Below are 23,998 nucleotides of genomic sequence, written 5' to 3' on the forward strand. Positions count from 1 at the left end.
CTACTCGTGTGTCTTGTGTGACGTACAAGGCGCTTTGGCTAAAAGCCTCAATTCGCGATAATAACATGTTCAAAAGCCAGAAAAAAAAGTCACCAACAGCAGAGTGGTATTTCAGCCTGTCCTGGGGACAGCTCTTAAGAAACCTCCCCGTCAGGGTAGGAACGCCATTTGAGTAAGGTCAGACTGAAGTCTGTTTAGAATTAACAAGAGTATTCCAAATCATGAAGAGGAAAAAAAGCGACTGGAGTTCAGCTGTACCACCCTGACCTGTGTTAAAGCACGCACAGTTCTGTAGTCTGAGTTTACCACTAGACTAGATGGGGACGGTTTCTTTGGTAATTTGGTACTCATGCTTTCTTCCGATCTTTTAGTGAGTTAACCCCAGCACAAGTACATTTGTATGCACTTCGGTAACACTCCCGGCAGTATTCTAAAGCATGTGGCCCTATAAATGAGCGCAGTCTGGGACAAAAACTAGCTCAAGGGTTAAAAAAAAACCGTCGCTCTCTACTGGGTACGTTTGGCCACTGCAACGTTTTTTTGCGAGGGACGTCACGCTGTGTTGTACGTGCGCGTCCTCGATCTTCGGCCCCGATTGGACGGACAGACGAGGGGGGGCGCGCTAACAGGCTGAGCAGAAAACCTAGTCTTACAACAGAAACAGTGGATCGCCGCCAGTTCCTGTACACCCCCGGACTACAGATCTGTGAAGACGACGAGACGTCTAACAGGTTGTCATATACATTTTTTTACTACTGAAGCAAAACAGCGCCCCGAAATTTTTGCGATCGGGCTACGTGTAGGATTCTCTCCACAGGATTAGAAAAATACAGCCTCTGCATTATTGGGCTCCAGTTGGTAAAATATTAAAAAAAACATGCTGTGGGAAACGATAGTTTGACATATAGTACATTTAGCTGCGGAAGTTAATGACAGATGGCCCGTCTGGGTTAATGAAGACTGAGCACCCAAAAGAGTTTCTCGCTTCTCGCTCTTTGGTCAGGCTGACATTTACAGTACAGTAACAGATTGTTCCGTTTATCCTCAAAACGATAACATGGCATACATGTGTCAGCTCACATATGACATATTACTGGGAATTTGTCCCATTCTTCATAAAGGGTCCAAAAACCATGCCCGAGCTGGGACTGGAACCTAATTTTGAGAGGAGAGTCTGAACCACCGCGTTACACAGGCTGCCTGCTAACTTAATCGGGGTGGTTTAAGGAATACAGCAAAAACCGACGGACAGAGATTTTTTTTTTAATTATAAGAGCAATACCTGTAGTAGGCGCGAGAGATTTGAACGACTGCATGTAGCATTGCATGGTTTTGCTCATTTACCGATGCCACTGCGAGTAGCGTTTTTGCGACTTCCAAAGTATTGCTGGAAAATGTTGTTTAGCGGGCATTTAGTGCACATGAAGTTCCTGGCCGTAACATTGATCCCAATGCAAGTACCGCATCGCAAAGGGTTCCGCCATCAAGTGCAGAGTGTGTGTGTGCGCGCGCGTGCTGGGGTGTATTTATTATTGCACCGGTGACGTTTTTATCTGGATCCTCAGCCATTGATGGATAGTGTAACTGGAAGAAATTGGCTCTATTCTGCGCTACAGTTGATTAGAACGCGGGCCCTGATTGGCTAGTTGAAAAGATATTTACACTGGCCCTGATTGGCTAGTTGAAAAGATATTTACACTGGCCCTGATTGGCTTACTGAGGAGGTATCTGTGTTGGCTCTGATTGGCTCCTTGAACAGATGTTTGCACGGGCTCTGATTGGCTCCTTGAAAAGATATTTACAGTATGTGCTCACAGTTTGATGCTAAGCATTATGATTCACACTGGCTTTATGTGACAGGAGAGGAGCGACGGTGGTTGCCCAGGCCCCCTTTCAGGGGGCGGAGGCCTTGGCTCCTCTTCCTATAGAGGTTTGCTCCGGTCCAGGTCTTCTGATCGGCCTGCTGTTGTTCAGTCTGTCCCGCGACACAGGAAAGAAAGTGTCTATGCACGTTCTCTCAAAACAGGCCAACAGAAGGGCTGGGGAATCCATCCAGCACCTGAGGATAGGGCACATGCATTCACGAAACCTGGCATGGCTCGTAGAACTTGTACAGGTACAATGGAATTTTTACTTACAGAAAGCCTCTCGATTGTTAAAACAAGTGTAAAAAACACAAAGTGCAGACAGTGCATCAAGACAATATACAAACAAACAGTAGACAATGTACAAGTAAACAGTGTGAATGTAAACAATGCAGACGTGTAAACAATGACTGGAGATGTGCAATAAATAAGAAATCATAATGAGGTAGATGGTGTAGGTGTGGTCCGAGGGGCATGGCTAAATGTGTTCGCCAGTCGCACTGCTTGTGGGTAGAAGCTATTGAAGAATCTGGTGGTCAGTGTCCGTATGCTCTTGTATCTCTTGCCTGAGGGCAGTGGGGTGAAGAGCTCATGCCTGGGGTGGTGACTGTCCTCTGTGTAGAATTCTACCACGGCAGCGGTCCTTAAAGAGCTGTTTAATCTTGGTGAGACCACAGGCGATGATCTTCTGGGCCATATTGACCATTCTCTGCAGTGCCTTTCTCTCTCGAGAAGAATGTGCCGTACCACATGGTGATCCCGTTGGGGAGGACGTTCTCGATGGTGCAGCAGTAGAAGTTCACCAACACAGGTACTGGCATCCCCCATCGCAGACTGGATGTTCAAAGGGAGTCCTGCAGTATATCTGTCCCCGTGTAAAGCACTACCAGGCTGCCTTGTGCAACGCGTGACGGCTGACTTCCGTTTCTCTTTTCCTCCCAGTCAGAGGGAGGGGGGAAGGGAAGGGCGCTGAAAGATGACGACGGAGACACACGTGAAGGATATCAAGCCCGGGCTTAAGAACCTCAACGTCATCTTCATCGTCCTGGAAACCGGTAAGGCCTGGTCCTGTGGAGCAGAGGTCCTGACTCCCTGTGGCCAAATTTCCCCCTGGCCTTTACCAGTCATGGCCGCCTAATAATTCCCATCTCTGAACTGGCTTCATCAGTCTGTTCTCCTCCCCACTAGGAGCTGGTGTGTGGTGAGTGTACTGGAGCATCATCCAGGTGGGGCTGCACGGGATGTGTGGTGGAGGGGAGTCTCCATTACCTGTAAAGTGCTTTGAGTGGAGTGTCCAGAAAGCGTTGTAATGGTGTAAGCAGCTGCTATTATTATAACACTGCAGCAGCTCCAGCAGGAATGTAAAACGGAAACTACTTTGTACGCAGCTACTTGTTATATATCAGAATTTCTATAGTCAATATTTTTGTTTAATTTTATGTAATACTTCAGCATGGGTGATTTTCTTCTTAATTAGTTTTTTACAAATTTGCTTTACATAGTCAAACCATTCTGTTACAACGAATGATCAGCTTTGATGCATCAAGAGGTCGTGTCCTTTATGAATAGAGTGGTCTCTTAACCCAGGTCCTGGAAGAGTCCTTGGCCTTCAGGTTTTGAAGGCGACTTCTCTCAGAGGCTGAAGATTGTGCTCCTCGTGACAATGGACTGAGCCACCGCGTGTTGTAGTGGTGTAGCTGGGAGCGCAGCTACAGGGCGGATTAGAGGCTCTCCAGCGACTTGGATCAGACAGCCCTACTCTCGCCGAGCACCAAAGGTGTTGATGGGAAGGCGAGGACGAGCTCTGACACCTGTTGTCTGTCTCTGGCCTAGGGCGCGTGACGAAGACCAAGGACGGGCATCAGGTGCGCACCTGCAAGGTGGCGGACAAGACTGGCAGCATCAGCATCTCGGTGTGGGATGAAATCGGGGGGCTGATCCAGGCGGGAGACATCATCCGACTCACCAAGGGGTACTGCCATCCTAGATCCGTAACTGTAGTGGTTCTGTGCTTGTCTGGATAATCGGGAATGCTTGATAAGGGGGCTGTGTATGATGTTCTAGTTGCCTGGCACTGGATAAGGACTCATTGGAAAGCTGCAACACATGTGCCCAGGCCTGAAATCCTTTTACCACTACAGTAGTTTGCAGTTCTCAGTTAAGGTTTATTGGTGTACCTTGATTTAAGCAGATCTTTTTAAATAAATTGAGCTAATAATGAAATAACATTAAATACTGCATAGGAAGAAGTAATAGGTTTATTCCATTCTGAAAAAAAGAAGAAAGAAAACACAACGTTTTGGCCGTGGAGCCTTCTTCAGCCTTCTTCACACACCTGAAGAAGGCTCCACGGCCAAAACGTTGTGTTTTCTTTCTGATGCAGCTGATGCAGCTACCAACCTGAATTAAATACTGTATGTACAGTAAGATAGCAAGTTTTTAACTACAATCCTAACCTTTTGCCCTGCAAACTCAGCTTTACACCTGTATACTTGATAAACACAGCAGGTTTTGTCAACTAAGGATCAATAATTAAGGTATGATGTAGTACAGCAAATACCGATAACCTCTAGGGAGCTTACACAGAACAGTGATAAGCATGGCTATATCGGTATACCAGTATTCCCCATTCACTCCCTGATTACTGCTGAGGTGCCCAGGCTCTGATCCCTCTGTCTGTGTCTTTCAGCTACGCCTCAGTCTTCAAGGGCTGCCTGACTCTATACACGGGCAGGGGAGGAGAGCTGCAGAAGATCGGAGAGTAAGTGTCACACTGCCTGCTTTTACTATAACTGAGCGACAGCCCTTCCCTTCCTCAGCTACTCCGCGAAGCTAATCCTGTGCTGAAGTGAAAGGGCAATAGGTGACATGCAAACAGGACATGTGCGCATTATTATTATTATTATTATTATTATTATTATTATTATTATGAATACTAATAATTCCTTACACATATATTTGAAGTACTTTTCTGGACACTCCACTAATAGTTCTTTACAGGTAATGGGGACTCCCCTCCACCATCACCAATGTGTTGCCCCCACCTGGATGATGTGGCAGCAGCTGTAGTGCTCACAGTACACTCACCACACACCAGCTCTCAGTGGGGAGGAGAACAGAGTGATGAAGCCAGTTCAGAGATGGGGATTATTAGGAGGCCATGATTGGTAAAGGTCAGGGGGAGATTTGGCCAGGACGCCGGGGTTACACCTCTACTCTTTCCTAGAACTGCCCTGGGATTTTTAGTGACCACAGAAAGACGGGACCTCGGTTTACATCTGATCTGAAGGACAGCGCCTTTTTACAGTATAGTGTCCCCCATCACTATACTGGGACATTAGGACCCACACAGACCACAGGGTGAGCGCCCCCTGCTGGCCCCACTAACACCTCTTCCAGCAGCAACCTTAGTTTTTCCTAGGAGGTCTCTCACCCTGATACTGACCAGGCTCACACCTGCTGAGCTGCAGTGGGCTGCCGGTTGTGAGCTGCAGGGTGAGAGAGCTGTTAGCATGACTAAATATAAAGAAACAGAAGGGTAAGGATCACTGCAGGGTTTCACAGCAACATCGGGTTGGCTTCCAAAATTCGGAGATGAGGGCGGGGCAGCATCTCCTCTCCTCGGGGCGTCTCAGCTGGCCTGACCCTTCCTGTCCCCCTGCGCAGGTTCTGCATGGTCTATTCTGAAGTCCCCAATTTCAGCGAGCCCAACCCCGAATACGTGACGCAGGCGAACAAAACGGTAGGTTTGTAATTAAAAAAAGAGCTACACGGTCTCGGGAGCGGAGGACGACGAAGGTGTCGTTGTGTCTCACCTCCCCGTCTCCTCGCTGTCCTCACGCAGACGCTGAGCGACCAGGGCAGCACGTCACACAGCAGCAGTGCTCCTGCCAGCGGCGCCGGTGAGTGCAGGCCGGGCTGAGGAAGGGGGGCGGGGCGGGGCGGGGCGGGGCAGGTGGGCGGGTTCCTTCTCACACCCCAGAGGGCGTCACAGTCTCACCCCCACAGTGGGCAGGCAGGGAAGGCCCGACAGCCACAGACAGCCACACTGATTCCCTGGGATCGTGACATAAAGCGATCGCTGGTAAAAATTGAAAAGGTGGTGTGTTAGGGGGGTCCATCTGACCTCTGACAAGTGAAACAGTGTTTTTTCACTTGATCGACAAATACGGTCGAGAATCAATTAATTAAACTCACAGTCATCAGTCTTCTTTAAGGCCCTGAAAGTAACCACATTTTTTTCAGGCAGTTTTACAGGGTTCTGTAAGACACAGAGGGCAAACAACAGGTTTATCTCGAGGTCAGGCAGGCTCTTGAAAGATGCAGCCTGACTGGCTACTTGACTTCTTGGCCTTTGTAATGACCAGCACAGAGCTGATAAGGTGTTAAGTGTCCTTGTCCCTCCTCCTCTCTCCTACCCTCCAGGGTGCAGATAAAAAGGTTCACCTTTTCAAGGTGATGAGTGCAAACATTCACAATCTTTGTTCTCTATGAAGTTGGGGGCACATGTGGACTCAAATGAGTTTGCAAATAACCTTTTAAGCAGTTTTAAGTGTGTATTTACTCCCATTAATCAAGGGTAGGGCTGCCACTTGCCAGCTCAAATCCATTCATCAATTTTTGTGAGCTTTTCGGCCTCTGAAGCTGATTGACAGGATCATGACCAGATGAAGGTGAATGGATGGTAATTGCTGGTGAGCAGGTCTCTTGTGATGAGGGACACTTTTTGAACACTAGTTTGCACTGTGACCAATTAGTTTGCAGATTTGTTTTCCCACGAAGCATGAAAGGAATGGAAAATTAGATCTTCCTAAGTCAGTATCTCAAAACCTATTGTGGCATTAGTTAGTCAGGATGACATAGGATAGTGAAGGAAGGGAGTTCAGTTTGAACAATTACATGTAGGAGTTCTTGTCATGAAGATATTAAAGGTGATACCCATGCATTTTTCTGCTCAAAGTTTTCGAATCTGTGTTGTTTTTGGGCTCTTTTTTGATTGGATGTGTGTAAATTGTCCATTTCTGGAAGGAGTAGGAGTGAGGCTCCTTCCTAATTAATTCTCATTGTCTGGAGTGTCTCTGCTACTTCGCTTATGTCAGTGTGGTTTGGATGAGATTCAGGTGAAAAAAAATAAGTAGCATATCCTTTTGGAAGGCTCACAGTAAATATTTTATTTAATAAAAATCTGCATTTGAGGGAGAGCGAATTCAGGTCTGTGTGATACCACAACAGTGTGCATTTGGCTGTCCTGGCAGCTACTGTAGGTAGCAGATAAACCGGCAGCTTTGAGCTGGAAAGGTGTCTCCTCTTCCACAGGAAGTGAGACCACCAATGGGAACGGAGTGAGCAACCCAGCTGCTGCCAGCAGCACCAATCCCCAGCAGGGTGGGCGGGGCAGCAGCCGCGCAGCAGCCAACCAGGGAGCAGGGGCAGCGACCGTCAGCAACGGCAAGGAGACGCGACGCTCTGCCAAGAGATGATTGGACCAGGGGCTGGGCACTCCCCCACCAGCACATGCCATTGGACGCAAAAGACGGTCTGCCAGAATTGTGGACTCTTCCCTTACCTGCTGGAGTTCCCAACACCCCGGCAGACTGGGCTCGGCATCTCCAGCCCACCTCACACAATAGAAACAGAGATGCAGAGACCTGCTGCCTGTGATGAGCAACCCTGATAAAGATAGTTTGCCTGTGACACAACACCCAGCACAAAACAGAGCAGGCACAAACATGGCTATCAGCTGAATGGTTTGGCTCTGTGCATCGTGCAGGGCCAGACTCAGCCACTAGGGTACTGGTAGAAGAACTGTTGGTTGAGGGTGCTCAGTTTAATTGTAGGTCTCTGAAATCCCAATAATAATGATTTCAAAAATAAAACAGTTAGAAATAGGGGTTTGCGGAATTTGTGGGACCTGGTTTTGTAAAAAGCACAGTGGGAAAAAAGCCTTCTGGGTAGTGGGAGCATGATGATAGAAAATACTGGCTCTGTTTTGTACTGCCTGTATTCCCCCTCATGAAAGCACAGGGAGAACAAGTAGGTGTCAGTTGACAAGCTTGCAGTACAGGACATTAGCGATTTGTGTACTAAACTACACTTGTGTACTTGCGAACCCCTGCTTGTAATTGTCATGAATTTCTTCCTCTTAGTAAAGAAAGGCTGAATGAAAGATTGCTGCCTGTACCACTCACCGCAGAGAGCCTCCCAGAAGTCTTTGTGTCAGTTCCTTGGCATGGCTGTTGCCCAGACAGAGAACAGTGAGTGAGACAGGATGCGATCTGATATTCAGCCTCTATACTAGGTCCCTGTGTCACATGCAATACTAGAGAGAGAGGGACTTAACTCATGTCGTTTTTATTTGTCTGGGCCCCGTGTAAGGTCTGTATGTCCTACCAGCTGAATGTTATGACAGAGTTTTATAAAATGTATTAAAGCGTTGTCACCTCTTGCGTGGCTTCTGATCGGACAGCTGAACGAGCCGATCACCAGGGTGCCATGTGCCAGGTGAATGGGCACTGGAATCCAATCCTTTCTGCTCCCGACTGCTGCTGCTGTGTAACTGGCAGTCAGTCCAACAAGGATCTTTCTCTGATGGCTGGGGTGTAATTTTGAATACAAGAGTGTATGTGATGTTTAAAAAGGAGGGTGATTGGGCATTTGTGTCTAGCACATGTTAAAATCCTAAATCAACATTGCTTTTATCTCTGTCTTTAGTCCTGGGGTTTCCAGAGATAAGGGGAGCTATATTGCATTATTGAAGCTGGAAAACAATGAAAGCTGTCTGGGAGGCTGTGCTGGACTTTTGCCCCAGACTGGAGATAAGAGGACTGAAGGAGTAAATACAATCCTCTGAACCTCACTCCCCCCCAGAAAACAAAACATTTCCTGAAGAAGTGTTAAGGCAGTCAGCTCCTGTCCATCAGTGGTCAAGGGGCATGCTGTTCATGAGCTGCAAGCTGAACGAACTGATCTGGTTCAGGAATGAAAACTTCAACAGCTGTGCCACTGACACTGTGCTTTCTCGCTTCCCAGATGGTTGACTCGATCGGCCAACTCTGGTCCTTATGCACCAGCTGGTCAACGAATCCTATTGGCCTTCGAAATCCAGTTAGCCATCCGGGTCAAAGGTTACTCGCAGCCAGCTGAAAGATAAAAGGCACGCCATAGCGTGAAAGATCCATGAATGAAAGCATCGTGAGGGATCCGTGTCTGAGTTTGAAATGTACACACCGATCTTTGTCTTGGTGCCGATTTTAGCGAGAGCTTTCCTTTACTCAGACAGATCTCGATATTGCTGTAAATGGTGCAGCGCATCTGCGTCAGTGTTTTGGAAATAAAGCTGCTGTATTGGGAGCACGTGTCGGAGGGTTTTGTGTTGGTGTGTTTATAGTTGAAAATCCTGCACGATGGGATTTCCGTACTTGGATCTCCAGTACTGCCTGTTTTTACACAGACCAAAATTCATATGAGATGACAACACACGTCTTCCCACTAGCAGTACATAGGCTAGCTCTAACAATGGCATTTTCGGCTGAGCCTATAATAATTAATAATAATTGCTTACACGTATAAAGCGCTTTTTCTGGACACTCCACTCAAAGTGCTTTACAGATAATGGGGACTCCCCTCCACCACCACCAATGTGCAGCACCCACCTGGATGATGCGACGGCAGCTATAGTGAGCCAGAACGCTCACCACACATCAGCTATCAGTGGGGAGGAGAGCAGAGTAATGTAGCCAATTCATAGAGGGGGATTATTAGGAGGCCATGATTGGTAAGGGCCAATGGGAAATTTGGTCAGGACACCGGGGTACACCCCTACTCTTTTCGAGAAACACCCTGGGATTTTTAATGACCACAGAGAGTCAGGACCTCGATTTTACATCTCATCCGAAGGATGGCGCCTGTTTACAGTATAGTGTCCCTGTCACTATACTGGGGCATTAGGACCCACATGGACCGCAGGGTAAGCGCCCCCTGCTGGCCCCACTAACACCTCTTCTATGCACTCCTATGCACTCCTAATGGTGAAAGGGAGGGTGTTCAGGTGGACGATGACATGGCCCAACAGATCTGGCTTTAAAGAGAAAATCTGCAACACAATTCCACTGCTTTTGTAGGGAATTCCAAAAACATGGTGCCACATCATGTGGCTAAGATTTGTATCGCCCTAATTTTCATATTACTACTGAGATACAGGTACTAGAATACAGGTAGAGATGTTTTTCCTAAGAAGTGCTTGAGGAGACCACTGGGATAATTAATCAACCATGAATTTCCTTGTTGTCAACTGGATTCTGATGATATTTTCAAGCAATGACACTGAACAGTTGCAAGTAAAAGGACTCAATTATGTATAACAATTTACTGTTAATAATTGTAACATTATACATGTCCTGGATCCTTGGAAAACTGGAATCACTGAACCATCTATTCTGAAATGAAGGCAGACCACAGAAACCACAAGTCAAGTAGTTGCACCTTACCTCAGTCACTCAGTAAATTGTTTTCCAATTTTTACTACTACCATAGCCATTTAAAGCCCAATAGCATCGCCAGAGACTGGTTTGCGGGAGGAAATCACATTGTCATCGCCTGGTAATTGAATCACGGATGATCACTGAAATGTCCGAGAGGTCACCAGTGTACCGGTTAGTTTGTGGTTTCTTCCCTATCTCCTGCCGAAGCAAGGCGATTGTGGACCTGCAAAGGCTCAAGAGCTGTAAAAGAACAGCGCTTTTAATGGCCGTAATTTGCTTTAAAACTCTTTATCAGTTCTCGCGGGTCAGCCAAAAGTTAACTGCCATTGTTTCGTGCAATATTAACTCGCAGAGGCCCGGGATGTTTATTAGCTCACAGACAACACCTCGTTGTTCGCCGACCGTCAGGGTCACACTGCAAAAAGCATACAATTAATCCCCTGGGTAGCCGGACTGGGCGATGGTTGCTGTGCTCTTGTTTTGAGAACGATTCAGGTAAGATGCTCTCAAACTCAACTGTTCTCGTTAGGCCGCGAATGGGTTGCTACAGCGGTAAGGAAAGATGAACGATTACAGTGCGTTATCGAAATGTTTCGCGGAGAAATGCGATCGCGCCTGATTTTATTGTAAAGATCGGAGACATTATATTGTGAAGATACTGCAAGCAGCCCGTGGTCAAACGGGAAAGCAACAATGCCGCAGACACTTAAGTGAAACAAAGTTGTCTCCCAAGACAACTGGGTAGAAAATTACTCAACCAGCTGTAGACAGAAAGCTGTTTTTTTCCTCAAAATCTGAAAATCAGGTAGATCCTCTTTGAAACGTAACGAACACCTTTATGGTATTTAGAGAGACGCAGCGCAGCACGCAGTAGTGTGCGATTTGGGGTTGTTGGGTAATATATTCCAGGTGTTTTTAAGATTTAAGCCTTGAAATGCGTATAACGGGATACCGTTTGTTAAAAGAGCGTTATACACAGTGAAATTATGGTAAATGTACAGGATAATAACAGTGAATCCTGCCGTACTGTGGGAAACTAGCAGAGTCATAATTGTGCATATGAAGTCAATTGCCAAAGCATAGTAAACCTGACTGTATTAAATCTCGATGGGGTTATTTTATCCCAAATAAAAAATACTTAATATGAAATGAAAACTACAATGAAGACTGGGCGAGGTGTTACAGCACCCCGAGCAGCTGAGTGCCTGGGGCGTCCTGTCCTGTTCAGGAGCTGAAGAAGAAGAGTCTGCAGAGGTCAGAAACCCAAGAGCAAGGGGCAGTCTGGCCCAGCTGCCCAGTGGGACTTTTGGAAGCCGATTGCGCAGGATCCTTTGACCACCAGCTGGACAAGATGTTCAGATCACTGAGCTGCAAGCAGCCTGATGAGCTGGCGGGGCTCATTGGCCTCTTCTTGCTCGTTACCAGTCTTCTAGTCCAATGAATGTGTCCTTGCTCTTGCCAAAGATGCCTAGTCAGTGCATTTCTGGGTAAAGTGTAGATCTGCATGGCTTCACTTTTAGCCCACTGTGTGAGGAAGAAAAGAGAATAGTATTTGGTACATCGCCCAAAAAATGAAAAGATGAAGAGTTTGTGGGTTTTGGAAGCTAGCAGATTTTGTTTGAGGGTGATTTGACAAAACCTTTAAGCTTGCAGAGGATTGAACTGCCCTGTTGTGGAGTGTGCACTGTGCTAATCCATTCCTTACTGCTCCTTCCTTCCAGACACTGGTGTCAGCCAATAATATGCCCCGGCCCATCAAGACCACAGAGTGGGTGTGGTTTCTCGCGCTCGTCACCCCGCCCACATTCCTGTCCTCCCTTTTCATTGGTCCCACTTGGGGTCAGGAACTGTCTAATCACGTGCCGGCAGAGGAGCCGCACCAAGGCAATGGGTCAGAGAGGGCGTGGGACGCCACTGATGAAGGAGGGTCTTGGAGGCTGTCCCCCTTGGGGGAAGCCCTGGAGGAGCAGGTATGGATGTGGGGGGCAGGAGAGAGGGGGGGGCAAGTCGTTTTACAGCAGCAATGTTGGTATACAGACAGACTTAAGAAAAAAGACAGGACCAACAATATCCACACATATTTAACATAACATCACTTTATTAGCCCTATACAATTTCTTGCATTAGGAATGTGTCTTTTCACATACCCCAGCTTGCTCTCCATGAGACACACAGACAGAGAGAGAAGCTTGGGGTCAGAGTGCAGGGTCAGCCATTTATACAGCACCCCTGGAACAGTTGGGGTGAAGGGCCTTGCTCAGGGGCCCAACGGAGTAGGATTCCTCTGCCGGCTGCAGGATTTGAACTGGCAACCTTCCAGCCACAGGTGCAGATCCTTAGCCACAGAGCCACCGCTCCACCCTATATTTGCATAGAGGGTGTCAAGTAACGATATGGCTACAGGTATGAATCTGTTTTGGAGTGGGGGAGTCGGTATCTGCGTTCTGATCACATTACATTAGTCATCATAGTGACTAGTGAGCAGGAAGGGCCGCCTCACGTTACAGTTCAGTTCATGTTACAGTCCAGGAGTAACTGGAAATGATTAAACAAGGGGGGTGAAGGATCGTCACAGGTGGATTTTGCCTTACATGAAACACATGAATGATAGATGGAGAAGGGGAAATGGGGAACACTGAAGGTGCAGAGAATAGCAGAGAATAATCCCGGCAGGATGAAAGCTTGCTAGACTAGCAGGGGGGAGGAAAGGAAGCAAATTACCGAACTGGAATGAGGTAGTTTGAGTCTGGCACCAGGGCAAGGAGACAGGAGGTCTCTAACAGGAGATTGGGGTTCCCTCAGAGCCATCTACTCCAGTAACCTGGAATACACCTCTTCGTGCGAGAAAATGAATACAAATACTCTCACAGTCATCAGTTTTACACTCCAAAAGCTGGGGTTTCATCTACTGCCAAGCCTCTGTAGTCCTGCTCTTCCTGTCTTAATACCTGCGGTACAAATATAGGATTTGATTGGGGTACCTTGTGTGTGGAGTTTGCATGTTCTCCACATGGTTGTGTGGAGTTTTACCAGGTGCTCTGGAATCCTCTACCTTCCATAGACCTGGATGGCATAATTATTGTCTGCAAAATGTGTGTAATGGACTGGTATATTTTCCATAGTGCAGTCCCCTCTTGCACCTAGTGCTTCAGGAACATAAGAACATGAGAAATGCTACAGGGGAGAGAAGGCCATTTGGCCCATCAGGCCTGTCTGGTTGGTAGTGGCTAATGGGTCAAGGATCACATCCAGATGTTTATTGAAAGAAGCCAAGGTATCAGCTTCAACAAGACAGCTGGTTAGCTTGTTCCACACTCACTCCCCACTTTGTATTTGTACTCCTGTCCCAGTGCTTTGTACGACATCTTAAAACCGTACTCAGTATTACATGCACTTCCCCATAGTTTCCACTTGTGTCAGCGACACAACCGGATCCCACGCCTCTCACGAGGAATAAGATTAATGGAATGGATGGTGATCTGGGACAGGTTAAAGGGGAACTGCAGTCCCAATTTCTCAGACTGGTTATTCAATCTCGGTTTCAAAATAAATTGACGGTATGGAAAAATTTCCCAGATTTCGAATTTCTAAGCACAAAATAGCAAACTTTGTGAAAGTACTGTAAATCACCATATTGTCACAAACCCCTGTTCTCTCAACACGGGCAAGAGTGAGAATTCCCATGAACTGTAACGTGAGGCGGCCCTTCCTGCTCACTAGTCACTATGATGACTAATGTAATGTGATGAATGAGCGAATAAGTACAGGCTGTGCAGCAGATATTTCATCGCAGAAATGCTTCCATGTGATCTGCAGGCAGAGTTAACAAGTCAGTTATCAGCGGGTTTATCAGCAACACCGTCTTGACGTTGAGAGCAATATTTCTATTGGTATTAAAAGAGATGTATTCACCAGCCAGCTGAATCGCAGAATGTGGCGCTGCCCATACCTGGAAATTTAGTCTATTTTGTGATGTAAATTGGAGGTTTTGCAAGTTACTATGTGCATTTTACTTTTATCATGGTATTAAATGCACTCATCAATACTGATTCTTTAAAGTGCCTTTGACCTCCTGCATGTGTCTGCAGGGCTATTACCTGCACAGGCTCTTCCTGCAGTATGGCGAGAATGAGACGCTGTCCTTCACTGGGCTGCAGTCGCTCCTGGGCAGCCTGGGCCTGGGGGAGGTGAGTGTCCTCGAGATCAGTCACTCAGGCCCCCAGCACCGCCAGAGGCTGGCACCCTCTCACTCGCACCCGCGCCCAGCGGACCGCCAGGAAGACCAGCCCTCCCGTCACCCCCAGACGCAGCGCCTGGCACACCTGGACAGGTAGGGCATTCCTGCTCTCGCCAACATCAGGGCCCAGACCTCAGCAGTGTCCCCATGCGCTTCTGGGGCTTGAGGTCTCTTATGGGACCATTATGCCAGCTGCCTTATCACCCTGCAACTCATAACTGGCAGCCCACTGCAGCTCGGCAGGTGGAAGTCAGTCAGTACCTGGATGGGAGACATTCTGGGAAAACTTCTGCTGCTGGAAGAGGTGTTAGGGGGACCAATAAGGGTCTATGTGCGGTCCTGTGGTCTATGTGAGTGATGGGGACACTATACTGTAAAAAGGCGCTGTCCTTCGGATGAGATGCAAAACCGAGGTCCTGACTCTCTGTGGTCATTAAAAATCACAGGGCGTTTCTTGAAAAGAGTAGGGGTGTAACCCTGGTGTCCTGGCCAAATTTCCCCCTGGCCTCATAATAATCCCCATCTCTGAACTGGCTTCATCACTCTGTTCTCCTCCCCACGGATTGCTGGTGTGTGGGGAGTATACTGGAGCATCATCCAGATGGGGCCTGCACACTGGTGGTGGTGGAGGGGAGTCCCCATTACCTGTAAAGCGCTTTGAGTGGAGTGTCCAGAAAAGCGCTATGTAAGTGTAGGTAATTATTATTAGTATTAGTATTAATACTTTCCCAGCATCTCCCGATGCCAGTTATTCTTCATCACCCATAGTCAAATCAGCATTTCCCAGCACTAACTGGGAAGAACACTCTCCGATCCCCTCCTATGTAAGGCCTCTTGCCCTTAGCAGAGCAGCGCTGATCAGAGGAGTGCTATACAAGTTGTATAACCTGAAATGGATCTGACAGCTATGGATTGGGACTCCTAATGAGTTTCCTGTAGTGCGAAGGAAAAGCTGTGACTGTATGGCTTGTGCTTGTTAGATAATTCAGTGTTTTTCTGTTGGATGGTAACAAAATGGTAGTGAGGAAGGAGGATATCCCAGCTGATTCAAGCCCACTCAGCCCTGGAGGTGATCATCTGAAAGAGTAGCTCAGGCTCAAACCACCAGCACGAGGGTGCAAGCTGCTCTCTGAGACCCCCTCTTGACCCATGTTGTTTGCTACCCCTGAAATGTAAGGCATTTTCATGTGACACTCAGCTCTCTTTCAGGAGCTGGCTGTCCAAGGGAGCGGATCACGTGAGTGTGTGGCAGGAACTGCCTGCTGGCAGCACCATAGAGGGACAAGGTGGGCTGCAGAAGAGCGGGATGGGAGTGGAGCACCCTGGGATAGCTACAGACATCCACCCCAGAGCTGGAGGTCCAGGGACCTCTGGGAAGCCCGCTGTCTTTGATCACCCAACAGAGACCCATCTCCATGGCAATGTGAGCACACTTGCCCCCGTTTTTCTTGAACTGCACCTGCGCTGTGAACGTAGGCAGAGAGTGCAGTGGCCTGGCTGGGGTAGCTCGCTGATTGTAACATCGATCCACCCTTCACACCAATTCATACTTCCCACAGGAATTTTTGATTTTCTGTATGAGTCCAGATTGTTCTGCAAACATCATCCATATTATTAGCCAGACAGGATTACAGCTGCCACAAATCCTAGGTTTTCACATAAGAACACATTTACAATGTATTCTTAATCATTCCTTGGCAAGGTAACCTTTTCTTTTTACATTTTGAGTGTTCATGATCCTTTCATGATTGATTCATTATTGACGAGTCTCCGATGTCTCACTGTCACCTCCCCCTCACCCTTCCACACTCGCACTTTCACATCACCTTTCCTACTTCTTTGTCTTACTCAGTGCCTGAATGTCACTCAGCTCCTGGGAAACTTTGGTCTGGGGGAGGAGTCCTACATCACTCCCGCCCACTTCACCTTTTTATGCCCCGCCCTACTGTATCAGATTGACAGCCGTGTCTGTATCCACCACCCCGAGGAGGAGGGGCGTTCATCATCAGAGGGGGGCGTGTCTTTCCTGAGGGGTAAGGACAGCATGGCCTCGTACAGGCAGGGTTTCGACTTGCAGATCAAAATATTGAACTCTGCTTTTAAGAGTCATGCAGCATCTTCTGCAATGTCTGCTTCCGTGAGCTAATTTTTTTGCACATCGGACACAGAAAGAATCGTAAGGGCACTGGAAAAAAAACAAGGCTAATAAATGAGGATTTATGATCACAGCTCGTATCTATTGGACACCGTGAACCTTTTGCATGTAAAGTCCTGACTCTCTGTGGTCATTAAAAATCCCAGGGTTTTTCTTGAAAAGAGTAGGGGTGTAACCCCTGTGTCCTGGCCAAATTTCCCATTGGCCCAATCATGGCCTCCTAATAATCCCCATCTATGAATTGGCTTCATCACTCTGCTCTCCTCCCCACTGATAGCTGGTGTGTGGTGAGAGTACTGGTTCACTCTGACTGCTGTTGCATCATCCAGGTAGGGCTGCACACTGGTGGTGGTGGAGGGGATCCCCATAACCTGTAAAGCGCTTTGAGTGGAGTGTCCAGAAAAGTGCTGTATAAGTGTAAGCAATTATTAATAATAATAATAATATTAATAATATTAAAGTACATCTCCACTGGGGTGCAGAGACAACATTTAACCTGTTGCTTTCTGCTTCCTCAGTACAACAACATACAAGTTGTATATCCTGAAAAGCACCTGACAGCTGTGGACTGGGACTCCTAATGAGTTCCTGTACTGTGAAGGAAAAGCTGTGGCTGTGTGGCTTGTGCTTGTTGCATAATTCAGTGTTTCTCTGCTGGATGGTGTGTCCACAGCTCTGGGCTGGGGCTCCCTGGCACTCACAGTCATCAGTCTACCCTCTCTCCTGGCTCTGGGCGTGGTGCCCATCCTGTCCCCTCGCCATCTGCGCGTCCTGCTGTGCCCTCTGTGTGCCCTGGCGGTGGGGACACTGTGCGGAGACGCCCTCCTGCACCTCCTGCCTCACGTACGTACCCGGCTCGCGCACTCACTGGGGCTCGGGCTGGCAGGGTGTGGGAGCCAGAGACCAATATGCCAAAGTGTCAGGACAATCCAGGAGGGCCACAGAGTATAACCCATGAGCCTCTTTTGCAGGCATCTCTCAAGAACAGCTGAGAAGTCGTTCTGTTTTCCTATGAGGGAGAACGAACTCAGACCTTTGCCTGGTATGTGTGTGTGTTTCAGGCACAGCAGGGGTCTCTGTCCGCCTCAGAGCTGCAGGACTCTGTGCTGAAGGGGCTGTGTGCTCTTGGGGGGATGTACTTCCTCTTCCTTGTCGAGAGTCTTCTGGGAGTGCAGCGCCACCGCAGGGTAAGTGAGGGGACTGCGGGGGGGCAGGTGATCTGATGAAGTGCAGAAAATAACATGAGAGTCTACTAGCTGAAGAATAAGAGCAGAAGATCCATTTAAATAAAGCAAAAGAGTCTGGCTGTGAAAGCAAGTAGAGATCTGGAAAACATGGTAACCTGTAGTAGGTAAGCTAACATTTGGTCCAGTGAAGTTGCTGAGAGCTCAATGGAATCGGAGTGAGAGAGACTGTGTGTCTCCCGGACCAGGCCTGCAGACTCCAGCGCTGTGTGTGCTCAGCCTTGTTTCCTCCAGCTCTGCTCCCGGGGAGACCCTGGAGGGTCTTTTGGTTTGTCTTCTGTCCGAGCTGTCGGCACATTAACTGACCCCACGAGTGTCCGGATTAATCAATGCAACTAAGGTTTCGAACCTGGGGACCCTGTTCCTGATGGACTTCATTCCTGACGAGTTTCTCTGTGGCTTAATTAAACTTGCTGGTTTCAGGTGCTCAGGATGATCCATATTTACATGTACTTATAAAATGTTATCTTGTTATAATAAGTACTACAGCAATTTAAGAGCTGAAAAGTCCTCATTAACCAAGTTATTGTTTCAGAAAAAGGGCTCAATTAAATGCGTAAAGGAAGAGCTTATCAGGAACAAAAAATAGAAGACAGTGGGGCCTCATAACTGGACCCCCATTTCTAAGGTCTGTCACTGTCCCTCTTACTAGACACTTCAGTAATTCTTGGTTCCCTGTGGGTTTTCCATTGTGTTTCAGGCTCACAGAAAGAACACCAAGAAGAGGGAGCATTCTGGCTCTCTCCAAGAGGGGGCGCCAGAGAGAGAGCAGCTGGCACTGCAGGGTGAGGGCACACAGGTTCACTGACCAATGGTGACAACCACAGTCTCACATGGAAATGCGATGATGTTACTCACTGTATGGGTGTTCTGGGGAAACAGGTATTGTAGGGGTTTCTCCAGTTCTCATTACACACAAATATACTTTCATGGTGACCACTTGCAATAAAACAAACTGGGGAATGTCTTAAAAGATGTATTAGCCCTTTAACTTTTGGGGAAATTCATACAAATATATTTAAAATAAATAAGAGTTCTTCATTTGTAAGAAATGAGTGGACGTTGGGCAAAGTTGAAATAAGTTTGGTTTTTGAGAATTTATTTTCTGGTTTAGACACTAGAAATTAGTTTTAGAATTGAGATTTCCATTCAGAAAATGGGTCGTTTTTTTTTTAAATGTCATTCTTTTTGTGATGTGGTAACAAGTCAGAGGGGAGTGTAAGAGGATCAAACATTCAAAACTTTAGAAGGGACTAGTCTTGATAGATGGATTTGGCCTCCAGGAAGGACAGACACCATCACATGGGCAAAGAAATGCATCATCCAAGTACAATGCATCAGGTTATCAAACACAAAAAAAGTAGTTCAAGTAGGGAGCTGCGTCAGGATGCGTAGGCTGCAAAGGAACAAGTAAACGTTTATTCCATGCTGGAGAGAGAACGTTTCGGCTGTGGAGCTTTTTTTGTTCTCTTTTCAGCATGGAATAAACCTTTACTTGTTCCTTTTCAAACACAAAAGTACTCTCCCTGAGGTTGAAAGCAAAAGAGACTAACTACCACCATCACAGAAGTAGGACATGGGAATCCATACGCCTGGACTACTGTGTCACACTACATCCTCTGCTCATCCCCAGAGAGCCAGGGCCAGGCAGAGCAAGGACACGCCCATTCACACGGCGGCCCGGCCCAGGGGAATGCTGGGATTGCTAGTCTGGTCTGGATGGTGATCATGGGAGATGGGATTCACAACCTGACTGATGGACTGGCCATTGGTAAGGAGTCTTGGTGCAGGTTGATCACTGACAGTGATCATACATACTGACATCTGGGCTGACCTACTGTATCTACGTGCATATTCTGATTCGGGCAAGAAATTGATTTATTTTTAATCTCCCAAGAGCTGTGTTACAAATTTCAGAATGAGCACCTGCACATGATGCAGAGAGTCCAGGCTACTACAGCTGGCTATGACCAATGACCAGGATTCCTGCAGGGCCTGGGACGGCTTGAGTATCCTCAGCACTGTGATCTTCGATCTCCGGGTGCAGAAGATCCATTAGAAATAACCGAGAAGGTGCAGTTAGCAAACCCCACTTGTAAAGTCCAACTACTCAAGCCTGCTCTGCTTGCCTCTGTTTCAGGAGCTGCCTTCTCCCAGAGCGTGACAGGGGGACTCAGCACCTCACTTGCGGTCTTCTGCCACGAGCTGCCCCACGAACTGGGTACACTCTCTCCCCAGCCCGAACTCCCGCTTCCTCGCTCTGACCTTCCTGGCTGGGGGTTCGAAGAGTGATCACTCACTTCGCACTGCTGCTCAAGGCCTTCATCACAACTTCGCACCCAGTCCTCCTCGCTTTCAGCAATTTTTACTTTCCAAGCTTGCAGCCTCCCCCCCCGATAGGCAATCGAGGGGGTATTACACAAGCCTGTCTCGGGAGGTGATAAACGATTTGTCGAATCAAATCATCAGAAATGTGGACAAGTGGGACAAGTCCCCAAAGACACCGCAGCCTTCAGCTCTTCACGAGTTGAGGTTTAGGATATCGGTCTGTAACTGTTGTGAAAGGTTCCTCTCTCTGTAGGTTTTATTATTTTACTCTGTATTTAGCTCTTTATCTCTCTGGGTGCAGTAGATGAAGAATTGTTCTATTTCCCCAAGTCACTAGATTTAGATTTGTGCAAATTCACCTGGAGCAGCAGATCTAGAAGTGTTCTGCTTCTCTTGAAGAGAGCAATTCTGGATCGACTGGTCTAGTATTGTTCGGGTCTGCATTCAGTCTGTCTGTCTCTCTTGTCTGCAGGTGACCTGGCTGTACTGCTGGGGGCCAGCTGGCCTGTGCGCAGGGTGCTAGTGTTCAGTCTGCTCTCGGCAGCACTGGGCTTCCTGGGGCTGCTAGGGGGCGCCGCACTCAGCCACCACTCCTCCCAGCTCTCCCCATGGGTGTTCGCTGTCACCGCGGGGGTCTTCCTGTATGTGGCACTCACCGACATGGTGAGTCTGAAAAACAACAGGGCTCCCCACCAACTAGTCCTGTTCGTATGTAAGCATGTTCCAGGGGCATTTGTGTTGCAGAAGGGGTCAGCAAGCCCACAGGCTCTGGCCTCATGGTGCTCAAGAGCTAACAGCATTCAGAGAGGCCCGCTTGGCCTCACAGAGCCATTGCCTCTAGCCTGTAAAATACCCTTTCTCAACCCCTACTTGTGAACCAGGCCTCTCTGCCACGCGATGTGCCCAATCATTAGCACAAATTGGCACAAACCCGGCAGGATCTTAAACCTGCACCGCTTGTGCCACACAGGGCCTTGGGCAGGTGATCAGGCAGTTAGGGTGCGATGATCCAGATCAGCACAAACGGTTGTGTTTTCAGTTGTGAAAAGCACGGTGCTTTCAGTTTCCCCTAGGTCTGGATTACACAAGAACTTCGTCCGATCCCCAGACACAATGCATACCTGCGACTTCATTGCAGCCCTTTGCCCGTCTACCCACTAGAAACCCTTCCCCCCCCTCTGTGCTCTCCTCAGGTGCCCGAGATGCTGCACGGAGACCACGGTCCAACCGATGCCCTGACACGCCTCTTCCTGCAGCACCTGGGCCTTCTGACAGGGGGCGCCCTCATGCTGTGCATCGCTCTCTTCGAGGACAAGATCGCCATCGAGCCCGGAGCCTTCTGAGCAGCAGGACGCGTCGAGCACGAAATGCTACATATCGGACTTTCCGAAACGGAAACACGGAGCTCCCAACAGGAGACTCAAAACCGCTCGTCTCAGGGGCTGGCGTTTTCTACATAAAAATCAACTGCAGTCTCCCGTCTTAAAATCCAGTTTACTTTACTGGTATGTGTGTCTGACGGAACGTGAATAATGTTTAGTTATGAAAGTTACATTTTTCATAAAATTAATATTAAAAACAAGAAGAAAGAGGCATTTCTCTTGCATGTCATAAAGACATTCATTTGGTCAGTACTGTTATTTAATATGATGGGATTTTAAATGGTTGCCCTACTGATTTAATGTTAGTACATTAAAAAAAAAAACATTTGCAGGCCACCTTTCTTTCCATACCAATGTACACAAGATTTGGGACATGTGGACCTCCGCTTGGGCAAGCTGCAACACTGGCGCCGTCCCCGCTAAAGCTCACTTACCTGACGTGCAAGAAACAACACAGCAGGCGCCTCCCTCTCGTGCGTCGTGACCATCGCCCTGCTCACCAGCAAGAGCACGGTCGCCCCCAAGTCACATACATCTTCAATGGAAAAATTACCCAGAATTACCCATAAGCTAATACATGAACACGGGGAGTATTTGTTGAGTTGATCCAAAGTGACTCATCAGGGTTGCACTTATTTTTGTACACACAGAAGTTGACCATTTTATCTGGGCTTGGTGGTGCGCTTTGGGTGAAGTACCCTGTATTAGGGCACAGGAGCAGTAGCACTGCCAGGGCCTGCTGGGCGAGCCTTAAAGACTCTGCTACCTGAAGCAGAAAGGGCTCAGTGCATGGGTACCGCTAACGAAGAGAGAGCTGGGGCAACAGCACCCGCAGCACAAGAGAGTGTCACTACCCTAGCGCAGGGGAGGCTATATGCAGCCTTGCAGATCTTACAGGGCTGGCTGTTCCAACCAAACACATCCAGGTCCTTTAACCCCAGCACGTTCATCAGCTGGGAGCTTGGGTAAAACACAATAGCAGGGGAAGATCTTTCGGGTCTCCAGGACTCAGAGCCACCAGCTGTGCAGTAGTACTGTGTGTGAAGAAACAAAGGTTAACAAAGAACTCATGGCTCAGCAGTGGGTATAAGCAATAGCACTTTATTTAAACATAACCAATTCTAAGCCACAATATTGAATTACAAGACTCGTTGGCTGCAGCACACATTGTATAAAATAGATCAAGTTTGAATGCCTAGGTTGTAAGTCTTTTTTTCCTTTAATGTCTGAAAGACCAATGCGGATCATTTTTTTTCCTCTTATTTTTAAATACATGTAACATCCTTTTTTTTTTTTGTAACAACCATTCACCAGCTCACACAAATGAGTCAACAAGGCAAAGTGCTTTCAGGATTGCATTGTCACGTAAAATTATGAATGGCTTGCAGGTTGTCGTTCAAACTACATTTTCTCTCCCTGCAGGGGCGGGGGGCATGGGGGGTGGGGGTACCTGGACCCCCCCAGGTCTTCCCTCTTTTCCTCTTATCTTTAAGGGGGGAGGGGGTTAAAAGGGGGGAGAACAGGACAGAAGTTTTATCTAAGGTGTCAAATCTCGTGGCAGACAAGACAGAAGGCTGGATAAACCATTTCTTTTATAATTGATATCCCCTGGTACCCCCCAGCAGACAAACATTGTTACTTGTGTACCAAAGTCAAACACATGCATGCGGACACACACACACACATTAACATGAGGGTCTGTAAACTTCAATGGAGACATATGGCTCAATTTGTACACATATTCAACACTTCAGAAAGTACTGGAGTGGCGATTGTGGTTTTGGGAGGAGGGAGAGAATCTTTAAAACTTCTGCTTTCTGAAAGAAAGGAGCAAGCCAATGTACCCTACTGGACTCTGATCATTTTAAACAGGTCAGGGTGGAATAAAAATGAACAGTGCACCACAGGTATTTTCATGTATATGCTACTGTTGAACCATAATGGAGACTATTAATACAGTTTGGCTTCACATTCCAGTGGTATTTGATATAGATATATATATAAATATTTCCATAGAACACACACATACACTCAAACATACTTTTCTCCTCATTGAAGATGGTAAGATGCTATATTATTTATATATATATTTGCTAATACAGATGGATATCAGCTGGATACGTTGATGAGCTGTAAAATGTGGAGGTAGGAATAATATAATAATAGTAACAACAATAAACCAGAATAGGAATACTAGGTTTACAGCATTTGTAGTAGCATTCGATCACTGGCCTCCTGTTTTGAGAAGTTTCATCTTGAATGGAAAAGATGGGGATAGCCCTGTGTTTGTAGGCTGGAGACCCAGGA

General features: G+C 47.5%; 2 protein-coding genes across 3 annotated transcripts; both read left to right on the forward strand.

Annotated features, from left to right (window-relative positions):
• The first annotated feature begins 69 nt into the window (after positions 1 to 69).
• Positions 70 to 9,215, forward strand: nabp2 (nucleic acid binding protein 2). Of its 2 annotated transcripts, XM_015344281.2 has the most exons (8): positions 70 to 731; positions 2,581 to 2,676; positions 2,808 to 2,920; positions 3,699 to 3,837; positions 4,555 to 4,626; positions 5,532 to 5,607; positions 5,710 to 5,767; positions 7,182 to 9,215. In XM_015344281.2, exons 3-8 carry the CDS (start codon positions 2,842 to 2,844, stop codon positions 7,343 to 7,345), a joined length of 588 nt encoding a protein of 195 aa, XP_015199767.2. In that variant the 5' UTR covers positions 70 to 731; positions 2,581 to 2,676; positions 2,808 to 2,841; the 3' UTR covers positions 7,346 to 9,215. The 2 variants fall into 2 exon arrangements, with proteins under 2 accessions (XP_015199767.2, XP_015199766.2); XM_015344280.2 differs by lacking the exon at positions 2,581 to 2,676 and having other exon boundaries at positions 72 to 731.
• Positions 9,216 to 10,665: 1,450 nt separating this feature from the next.
• slc39a5 (solute carrier family 39 member 5) lies at positions 10,666 to 22,018 on the forward strand. Its single transcript, XM_015344103.2, has 12 exons — positions 10,666 to 10,840; positions 12,067 to 12,315; positions 14,434 to 14,675; positions 15,792 to 16,005; positions 16,435 to 16,615; positions 17,411 to 17,580; positions 17,799 to 17,924; positions 18,682 to 18,766; positions 19,615 to 19,752; positions 20,122 to 20,202; positions 20,782 to 20,972; positions 21,503 to 22,018. The coding sequence occupies exons 2-12, from the start codon at positions 12,088 to 12,090 to the stop codon at positions 21,650 to 21,652; spliced, it is 1,806 nt and encodes a 601-aa protein (XP_015199589.2). The 5' UTR covers positions 10,666 to 10,840; positions 12,067 to 12,087; the 3' UTR covers positions 21,653 to 22,018.
• The last annotated feature ends 1,980 nt before the right edge of the window (positions 22,019 to 23,998 follow it).

This window comes from Lepisosteus oculatus, chromosome 1 (genome assembly GCF_040954835.1).
Source record: "Lepisosteus oculatus isolate fLepOcu1 chromosome 1, fLepOcu1.hap2, whole genome shotgun sequence".
NCBI lineage: Eukaryota > Metazoa > Chordata > Actinopteri > Semionotiformes > Lepisosteidae > Lepisosteus > Lepisosteus oculatus.